Source organism: Varroa jacobsoni, unplaced genomic scaffold (genome assembly GCF_002532875.2).
Source record: "Varroa jacobsoni isolate VJ856 unplaced genomic scaffold, vjacob_1.0 scaffold_27, whole genome shotgun sequence".
In the NCBI taxonomy this organism is placed as follows: Eukaryota; Metazoa; Arthropoda; class Arachnida; order Mesostigmata; family Varroidae; genus Varroa; species Varroa jacobsoni.
Genome location: NW_019212929.1, coordinates 82,747 through 93,374, shown reverse-complemented (window position 1 = coordinate 93,374; position 10,628 = coordinate 82,747). Strand labels below are relative to the sequence as shown.

Genomic DNA, 10,628 nt, shown 5'->3' with positions numbered 1-10,628 from the left:
CTCCAACCGAAGTGCCACCTACGCCTGCTCCAACCGAAGTGCCACCTACGCCTGCTCCAACCGAAGTGCCACCTAGCGCTGCTTTAGTAGAGACCCCGGCTGCACCTATGGAAACGCTCGCTACCCCAACGGAGATTCCAGCCGCTCTTGTAGCTCCCTCAGCTGCATCCACTCTAGCCGAAACCCGTGCTACCTCTACAGAGGCTTCCGCCCTGCCGGCTATACCCTCTCAGACTCTTCCAGGGACTATCGCTGCCCAGGAAGAAGGCTCTGCTACTCCTGTAGAGGCACTACCTATCATACCAGTGGCCCCTCCATTGGTAGAAGCAGCCCTAGCAGCGCCGGTCGAGACGCCCGCAGAAGGACCAGCGGCGCCTGTGCAGGTTAACAACGCCTCTAATGAAGCTCCGGCCGCTAGTCCGGTTGCTTCAAACGAGGCTTCCGCTATTCTTGCACCGCCTGCGGAGACCCCGATCACACCAGTCGAAGCACCCACGGTCCCTGCTCCGGTAAGCACGTAGAATAATCATAATGAGAACAATGATAAAATCATAAAAATATATTATGGATGTTATAGCCAGTCAACTTGTATCTATTGTCAATTTAATTTCACCTGATAATAATTCTGAAACAATAAAATCAAGGCATATTTACATCGTTTTTACATCGTATTTTCAGTGGGGAGTGAGTAGCTTCTAATTAGTTTATTGTGCCTCAGTCCTTTCCCCCTAAAAAGTTTGCCTTCGTTGAATTTCCTGCCGGCTGTGCTGTGCTGTGCGATGCGATGTAACGTACAGAGCTGACAGATTACGTGTTCTGTATGGTTACCTACAACCCTGCCTCAATGACACAGTCCTGTCTATCCATTCTGTTAACCAACCTCAAGCGTGAGCTTCAGCTTGTCCTAACCTAAAACCTAACGTCCTGCAGGCGTCGACCGACCTTTGTGTTGACGAGATCCGGCCGTGTGAATCCGTCCCCATCCCAACGTGTGACGTGAATTCATTTCCTCCGCCACCACCATGTGACGCCCCAGAACCTTGTATCGAGGTTGAAGTCACCTCAGTTGAAGAGATCACTGAGGAAAAAAGCGTTTGTAAGGAACCTCCGCCGGAGCTTGTCGACGCTACCGAAAATAGCCACGTAGAAAACGAGAGCGGTGGTGACACGCAAGACAACACGCAAAAGAAAGATGGAGGATCAACTGAGTATAGTATACACTCCCAGGCGGTGCCCACTGTACCTACAGCTGAACAACCGGTCAAGCCAACAACTAAACTAGCTAAGACGTGCCTCGATGGAGTCAATCCCGACCATCTGCCTCCAACGCCGGCGGATTCGACTCCTGCATCCGATTCACCCGTTGAGTCGCCGGTTCCCGACCATCGAAGCAATGAAGACGTCAAACAACTGCCGTCCCCTCAGCTTGAGCAACAGGTGGTTCCTACTGATTTGTAACTTCTGCTCGTGCACGGGTTCGTTGCAGATCGGGCCTAAGCTGCCCAGCCGGGCACTGAGTCATAGTAACTAATCGTAGTAATCTGATCTATATTATAATAAATCGTAGATGAGGGTGAACGTAATCATCGAGTTCATATATCTCCCAAGTTTGTACTAACGATTATTGGTTCCCCACGCGACCAACAAAAACTATGTCATTAAGGTTCTTAGTGACGGAATGTAAGAATGCTACAAAGTATACTGATAATAATGATTATGACAACAGTATTTCAGAGTCTGCGGCTGAATAGCGTACCGTCTTTATATGTTAAATGACACTTATATAATAAGCTGAACATACGAGCTAGACTAGTCGAGCCACAACGTTGCATGATACGTTTTATCGATAGGAAACGATCACTTCTTATATTAGTCTATATTTAGCTGATTCAGATGACGACGACGACGACGGCCATGATGGTACCGACCATAGTAGCGCTGATGTGTTTTTCCTTTAATAGCCGGTCGAGTATATCAATAATAGATAAGATCTCGAAATGTCAGATTTCTACATTGATGTCATATCGCGCCGTACAGAGTTACTGCCAGTGGTAGAATTATGGAAATGCTGCTCCATGTGGGCCACAGCTTCACAAACACACACACAGATACACACAAACGCACGTGCACAACCAAAAAACAAATCCGCTTTGACAAAATTAACCTTAAATGCTGTAAAGCTTTTCCTCCAAAAGAACGGTAGTTTTATGCTGACCGAAAGGCTTAAACGGAAGGATTTTAACGACATAACGTGACCAACTTGACCAATATCCTAAAACGCAAAAGATGTCTCTAATTAAATATCGAAAAAAATCAAAGAGCAGAAATACGATAGTATATCAAGCGAAAAAAAGACACTGGAGCAATAACCTATATAGATGGCGAACGTTTCGTATACGTAGACGTAAAGCTAGCCGCTCAGAAATGGGAGTTTCTATACGGATATTTTATACGTACACGATACATCTAGTAAGTCACCGTTTCGCCCAGCTTTACCCGCATACTGGGCGAAGAAGACATTTTTTCAGGCTATTCACACACGCCACATTGATCGAAAGTAATTTTCCTTCATTGTAAGTCTACTACACACTTACTACTATTACTATCGTCATTTCTAAACGTGACAGCACTGAGCGTGCCATCAGCATGGGAGCTTTTTAGAATTTTTTTTTTTATTAACGAATCAGACCCTTTTGACACCTTGTACCACGGTCAAATTTCGAACACAGAAAACCCGTATTTTTTTATAACTGAAAAATAAAAAAATATGATGTACAAATAATGTTAAATGTACTATTTAGCATGATTTGTACAATTCAGATGGAGTATAGGCATCGTTCGCGATACTTGCGTCTTGCTAAGCAATTTTTCAATGAACTCTAATCGATACTGTGTCTCTTCGCATGATTGTCGGCACTGAGCCAATCATTGTATATATGAGGTTCTCACATAAGGGCGGCTGATATTTTCGCAAAGAAGGATCAAATTTTTGCAACTAAAAAGACGCTTTATGGTAATTTTGACAATTTGCCGACAAACTATGGAGCGAGCTCTTCTCGAGCATGCCCATTTTTTACATCACGTTTCCTTCACGCCGTTGAGTCCTATTACGTACAGAAAAGATGGGAGATTACTGGCAGATGAATACATTGCTTCCGATAGCTTGTGGAAAGGTTGCAAAGGCGTTATTAACGTTGATGAACTATTATGCATTTCCATTAAGATGAGTCGAATTTTAGGTCCGCTTACAATGCCATCAAGTAAACTGTGCCATAGAGTGGTACATTTACACCTAAATAAAGGATATAGATAGTTATGATATACAAATTATGCGTGCTTTCTCTTATGGATAAGTTGTCTGGTTATTTTTGATATAAACCGAGATCATGGGGCGAATTTGATCGAAGTAGAGTTCGTCTACGGTAGCCATACTTTATACTTTGGACAGCCTTAACGTTTAATATCTTAACTGATATAGTACAATTCGATATAGGCTATTTGTGTCGAACTAAGGGATCCGGAAGGGAACAGTATCAAATCAAGTACTCTGAAAACATTGCCGGCTTTTTGTTATATAGTTTATAAGCATTTTACAGGCTGTGACAAATAAATAGGTTTCGAGAATCGATCTCGCCTAGCTTTTTTCGTTATGCGTATCTAGAATACGCTGTAATGCTAAACTACCAAACTCATCACTGACATTTTAATTTTGTGTAGTTTATTGGTGCTCAACTGAGACAGATAATGGATGAAATTTCAGTGACCTTTCAAGCGGAAGATCATCATTTACGGCCATGTCCCCAATACCTGTTTGTTACCGTCGAACGGCTCCATATCGCACATTCTGACCATTCTGTAGAGCTTTAATTTTATATGCTTCAAGCACCTTTCTATTATATTACCGTTCCCGTCTCTTGAAGAAAAGGTTCCCAACGATTGAGCGAAATATCAACACGTACCCTCCCCGAACGGACCATTTCAGCTCCTCAAACTGGGCATTACGACACCCGGTTTATGTCTAAGAGTACCAAAATCTAATATTTGCAAACCAACGTTTTTGGGCTTAAGTTCTTTTGTATCAGCTCATTTTTAAGGGAAGGACGTCTACGAAACACTCGTTTAGCTTTACGAATATTCATCAAATACAATATTGCTAGTGGCAGAAGCCGGTACTACTGCAGGTACGTAACAGAAAAGTGTATCAGAGTCGTTGTGTCACAAGCTCATGCTCAATTACTATACCTGACAATGTTTATTTGAAAAAAAATCCACAAAACATTTACGGAAACCTAAATTTGACGATTTGTTAAATAAGTTCGCATAAAGTTACCGGATTTCACGAAGTTCTACGATTAAAACACATAGCTGATTTAAATGGGATATAGTCACTATACTTATCACATATTCAAGCATACAGTTTATTTTCATACGCAAGGAAGTCGATCGTCACGGGACATTTCAGCGGCATAATTTTGGGCTTCATGTAAGTGTTTCCATAAAATTTGGGGAAAATTTATTTCATTGGTACACTACAATATATTCAACGTGGCCACTGTGGTTGGAACAGTTTTAACGTTTATAAAAACTTTACCAAATAGAGAGACGGTTGCCAATATGACATGCTCTGTGGTTTACCGTTGAGTCTATGTGCTACGGACCCTGTGCCAGCACGTATTTAATAGACCTTTTAGCCGTCTTATAACATAGTACGCGTACCTTCCCTGATATATACTTGTCACCGTTGATCCAACGTTTATCACGTTTTTTTAACTGTGCAATCCTATGGTATCGCATTCAGCAAGGACTATCATATACCCCTTTGTCTTTTGTGTTTTGTTGATTTTTTTGTTTGCGTTTTGTCATTTTAATGGCCGCTTGACGAAATATACGTTAAAATTTTTTGGCTAATCAAATAAATCGAAATATATTCATGTTATTAGTTCACGATATGAAAGTCACACGGATATGTAAAGTACACTTACACGATTGCCGTCAATCGTACTGGCAATGTTAGTATAAGATCCAAAGAAATCATTCAAGATACTTGCTGTTGTGGAAGCTATATTTCAAAGGTTCGGCATTATTCATTACAAATAAATACAAATAAAAGTTCTACAACATTTGCATATCGGTTTCTATACTTCAGGGAAATTACGAATGTGACGACAGCTTCCACGGCTCTGCTTGTGTAAGCCTATATGGGAATATAGGTAAGCTATAGTAATGCGTTAGGTGGGCACGCTCGCGTGACACAGCAGAGTTCCTCGAACTTCGCTTTATTCAACAATATCCCACTTTGACTATGGTAGGACCTGGTCACTCCCTTCCCCTTTTTCTGAAATTCGTCACGTACCTGGATACTTCCGTCTTCTTCTAATGTCTCTATGCCCGCCTATGTTCAAAACGGCATTACACCTGACGCAGGTTCTTGAACAGCCAGCGCATCAGTGTCGTCTCCTTCCTTCATTTCTGCGAATACGGCGTTCCCTTACAATCGCCCAAAGCTATTCTCACCGATAAATCAAGACTTTGGACCCGGAGCGCAAAAACGCAACGTTTATATACAACCCTGTAGCACAATCTTGTGCGCAGAAGTTTAAACCCGGCTGTTGACTGGTAGCAGGGGGCGTTGCTCGTTCAAGAACCATCCCTTGCCATTCTACCTCTTGGTTCAAATCATGGCGCGCGGTCCGTCTACGTCATCTAGCTGTGGCGCCCTCTGTGAGACGTTCGCAAAAGACTCACCGTTGGCGGCAGAGTAGGGACGGGGCTCGACCGGGGTAGCTATTGGCTAAGATCATCACGGTGAACTTACCGCTAGGGCCAGCAAACAGGGGCGAGCAGGCAGTTGGTTAGTCTTCGATCTGTGCCGCTGTTGTAGAATTGACGGGGTCGTGTGTCAGGCGCCAACTATTTAAATCGGCTCTATACAGCAAGCAGCTCAATATCGTTGGATGACTAGTGCTGCCACAACAGGCGTTTGCGGCTTCTAAAAACGGTGATAGCCAGCTGTCCGCAGAGCAGAAATGTGCTGGTAGTGGCTAGTAGTTGTTGATTGGCTGTAAGTTACTTTTTCGAGTGCGTATCAATAGTTGGCAGAAGGTTCCGTCATAAGACAGTTGCCCATGTTTATCTTAGAGTTGGTGTAGTGTCCTGTGCCAGTTGACAGAGCAAATTTTGCGCGCGGGAACTCTGTGAACTTTGAATCGTTATCAAATGAAATCAACATTACGAATTTATTTCTGCAAGTGTCTCCGAGTGCGGTGTTTTTGTCGTTAGTCAGCATCTTCATTCAGACTAGAGCGTGGAAACGAACCGTATTCAGTTCATACGTGTTCGAAGACGAGATTTATAGTTAATTTGACAGTTCTCTCTCGTTGTACCGTTGCCGCGCTATAGCGACATACAGTTGAGTGTTAAACTAAATCCTATATAACTAATATAAGTTTTACTTAAATATGCAGATTTGTATGGACTAGAATAATCAATCTTATTACTAGCACTGTTATTATTACAATGTTATTACTATTATTAAGAGGACACGTAGTGTTTTCCGCAAAGAGCTGGTAGAACACACAGGGTTTTCACAGTGTGTAAGAAGAGTGTCCGTAACAAACATGTGGTGCTTGAAAGTAAAGCGTCGTTAATCAACACTAATGGTAGATACTAGTAATTAGAGCGACTTTATGTACACTACTAAATATAAGCACCGCATGTCTGGCGTAGATAGCCAATGCAAAAGGTGTCAAGTAAGTTCAGATTCATAATAACTCGATTAGGACAAGCATAATCGACAAGCCTCAAAGAGCGGCTATAAAATATATATTAAATACAGGAATAGCAGAGAACTTCTGCGAGGTGGTGGCTAGAGGTAGCAAGTTACCTGCCCCGAGACATTTTCACTTGGTTGATTTCATGTTGTCATAGTTTAGCGATGCTGCTGTTGTACGAATGCAGAAGGGGTCATTGAGACCAATAAAAAAAAAAGACATTTTTGTCATTTCGTCGACAATGGTTGTCTTGTCCACCGACGTTTTCACCGCGGTACGAACTCCTGCTACATCGTTTACCACTTAGCCTTTCGTATTTTTAGTAACGTTTTTGAATTGTTTACGTGCCGTTGTTATAACAGCTGAAACGTGTACAGTTAGTCAATTTGTTTGATTTATCTGCGCTTCTTTTTTGACTACGCTTCACGCCGGCGCTGGGTCGTGATTGTGGTAGGTCAGCGAAAGGGAAAAAAATGCAACTGAGCAAATTCAGCTCGCCTAATCAACGAGTTGTGATATTACATGTGTCGTTCTTATGCAGCTTTATCTATCTCGCTCCTTCGGGACGCTCACATCCTGGCCGGCCCGAAACGTCGGGCCAGCAACGAATGGCCTAGAAGACACATTTGGGACCCCAAGGCATCGTTGACATCATTCTCGACTAAAACGATGCTACTGTGGTGCTTAAGTCGTGAGAGCGTTGCCATCTCGGAGACGACTAGAAGCGCGAGTAGTGCCGAGGAACAACTTTCGAGAAAGGTACTTACTCTAATCGTAAAGGTCGAACGGGGGAAAACGAAGGGAAACAAAAGCGAGAGCAGTGATCAGCAACAAAACAATGGGAGAACGCACAACATAGAAACACTTAAGAAGTAAGAAACGCAGTAGGAGCAGTTGGCGCTATCGAGTAGTCGTATGAGCTAAATTGGCTTTTTGCTAGAGTCTGCTGCGAAATGGCTACACTAGATCAATGGTACACTAAAATTTTTCCACGCTGCTATCACGCACTATTGCACAACTCCATCTGAGCTTTGGTTTCGAACGCGGAGCCAGTAGAAGAGATCGTCGCGTCGCCATTCATCGATAATCTTTTTATTGCCGTTGGGGTTTGGTGTAGTTAGTCGGCACGACGAAAGGCCCTGACAAGAATCCTCTTTTTCGGATCTCTGCTGCGGCTGTTATGATCTATCTCAGTCAAGCGTCGGTCGGCTGGAGCGAAGGTAGAAGGCGCCCGCAGCAGGTCTGGAAGGGTCGCAGTAGCAAGACCAGAGAACAAGTGATCGATTAAGCTCAAATATTGGCCGTCGCGCATTGTTCGGGGTGGCATTACCTGCCCTACATTACCTCGCACCTTCGCGTCCCCGTAATACACGCATGTAGTCCGCACTCGCAGTAGCACTAAAGTGATAGTTAACGAGATAACACGTTTCGAAGCAAAGGTAAATTCATTTGCAACGCCTTAATCATTAATTGTACTATATACTGTGAGGTATCGAGACGCTTATTCCTTTAGCAGTTCTTTGGAGAATGACGAGTCACTGATGGCTATAGCGGCTAACAATAAGCATGACACGTCTACCGTGCGAGCGTATATACACGTATGTGTATACATATAGAAAATCAAAAATTTTATGTTCACGTTCGCGCTGCAGCCATGAAGACCGATCAACTTTCACGATTATTTCAATATCAGAGCATGCACATGGCTAGGATGCTAAGGCATACATAAAGAATACACCGAATGTTGTCTTATTTGAAAATATGTCCGATCACAGCGCGGAATCAGATTTCTAAAGGGACCGATAATACCGTCGCAAGTTTCGTGGGCAACAACGATAACACGCTTTAAGCCTGACGTGAAGATTAACGATTATAGTACGATTCAGATGCCGCAACCAAAAACAACTGATTAATGTTATTCCTATATGATATTATCGTGACATTATACGTTGTTTCGTGATCTTACTCGATAACATTACTTCTACAGTCATTTTTTTTTCATTCTAACCGAAATCTAATCACTCACAGCATACCGTTATTCATACGTGCTCTATATATATATATATATACGTACGTGTGTGTATTGTAGTTTTATGTGAAGATCTTTGTGATGACGTTCGTCACGATTGACGAAGAAGCGGTACTTTATTAAACAGGACATTATTTGAATTGAAATGAAGATACCATTATAGGCCGCCAATGTTGTTGATTAATTGCTTGGCTATGGCACCATTTTATCACAGTCATCCGCCTACAGACTTCCAGGTCTCGTTCTGTTAACCTACATACATAGAAGACTGTGCGGGGCCACAATCAGTGGATGTCAGCTCGCATGCGGAATACTACCTATTGATGTACTCAAAAAAAACGTACAGTTGTTGACAATGCAACAAAATACACATACGTTCGGCATCCGAAGATGATATTTCTATTGTACTACATACATTAACTGCAACTCAGTCGAGTGGCCTGGTAGTGAAGTTTCAGACCACCTCTACACATGATCGATTGCCATCATTGCTGCTTGTATCACCTAGTAGCTGGGAGTTCTCAGATTGTTTTTGCACGCTATGAATCAGATCCGATAGATTTTCCGTCTGCTGCGTCAGTGTTGTTATAGTAATTTACCTCGAAGTGCTAGAATTGGATATTTCTATACTCCTAAAAAAAAAAAAAAAAAAAAAGTCATAAAATAAACATACTGTGTATTTTTCATTGATATTGGTTAGAAAGAAAACGATTGCTAGGTGTGTGTCTTGCTTATTGCTTAGGGCGAATCATATACAGCTAACAATGATGTCATAGTAGAAAGTTCTTCTGTTGTACACTTGGGCAAAAAAATTTCGATTTAGTCAGCCGAATTAGAGTCACATGTTTAAACCAAACAACGAAGAACTTGTAGTTCTTTTTTGCCAGTTAGCAAATAGTGTTTGTACAGAGGAATATAAAAATTATTGGCGTCCAAAGATAGACGGCCATAAGGCATTACCTCAATGACCTAAACATGTTTCCAGGCAGCTTTTGTTCCTGCAGAAGCGATTCGAAATAGATAAAGTCAGGCCCGATGGTTTTTTTCTCGGTCACAACGACGCTTTGCAGTTGAAATCGCTCAAAAATCTTCAACAATACAAATAGCCTATTGACGGAATAGCTTGTTGCAGATATTGTTTCAATTGATATCATATTTAATGTATCTGTATTTCGTCTATTTTGTGCTATTTTGACGTTACTATATAGCTTTATCTTCAAGGACCTATCAAAATTGATCGCCTTTGTTTGGTAGTGTGTCATTTTCCTTACAAACGTACATTGTCATTTTCGCGTTAGAATGAATTTACATACTTTTCACCTATGCCAAGACTGTTCTATCAATATATTTGCTTAACTACCCTATAGACTAGTATTTTCTCTATGGATCCCTTATGACCATTGGAATGTTGCGTTCGGTCTTAATCTCGCATCTCGTTCGTATTCGGAAATTGCTTCAGAGATAAGAATGACGCTACCCTAGACGAACACCGTTCCGTAAAGGCGGAACTATCTGCGAATTCATCTGTAGGAAAAGTCGGCCAAGCTCTCAGATTGTTTCCGATATCTAGCAGTAGGACTATAGATAGAGACTCATCAATAAATTATCTAAGGAAGTTCTCTACCTTAAATCTGCTTAAACCCGTGTGGTTATCGACGAATAGCCTATTTTTCCTCGTTTACCTTTCCGCCGATATCTCGGTAATAGTGATGACACTGCCAGTGGCCATTTAAGTCAGTCCCCTTGAGCTTTTTTTGAACACGATCATAGATGTGTTCCACACAATCACTATTACCATGTCAACTACGACGATTTTGTGTATTTGTATT

At 42.0% G+C, this 10,628-nt stretch overlaps 2 protein-coding genes across 5 annotated transcripts in view; both read left to right on the top strand.

Moving 5' to 3' along the window:
- LOC111258957 (uncharacterized) lies at nt 1-3,327 on the top strand (the record flags this gene model as incomplete). Its single annotated transcript, XM_022830577.1, is given in 2 exon segments — nt 1-509; nt 931-3,327. Coding segments are annotated over 2 exon segments (930 nt in total). The 3' UTR covers nt 1,459-3,327.
- A 2,426-nt stretch (nt 3,328-5,753) lies between these two features.
- LOC111258965 (disks large-associated protein 3) overlaps nt 5,754-10,628 on the top strand; it is a 14,148-nt gene continuing 9,273 nt past the window's right edge. The window contains exons 1-2 of one of the 4 annotated variants that reach the window (XM_022830595.2): nt 5,754-6,408; nt 7,312-7,529. In XM_022830595.2, the coding sequence (XP_022686330.1) occupies nt 7,440-7,529 (90 nt within the window). In that variant the 5' untranslated portion in view covers nt 5,754-6,408; nt 7,312-7,439. The remainder of the gene's footprint in view (nt 6,409-7,311; nt 7,530-10,628) is intronic. The other 3 variants (XM_022830587.2, XM_022830611.2, XM_022830603.2) reach the window with 3 other exon arrangements.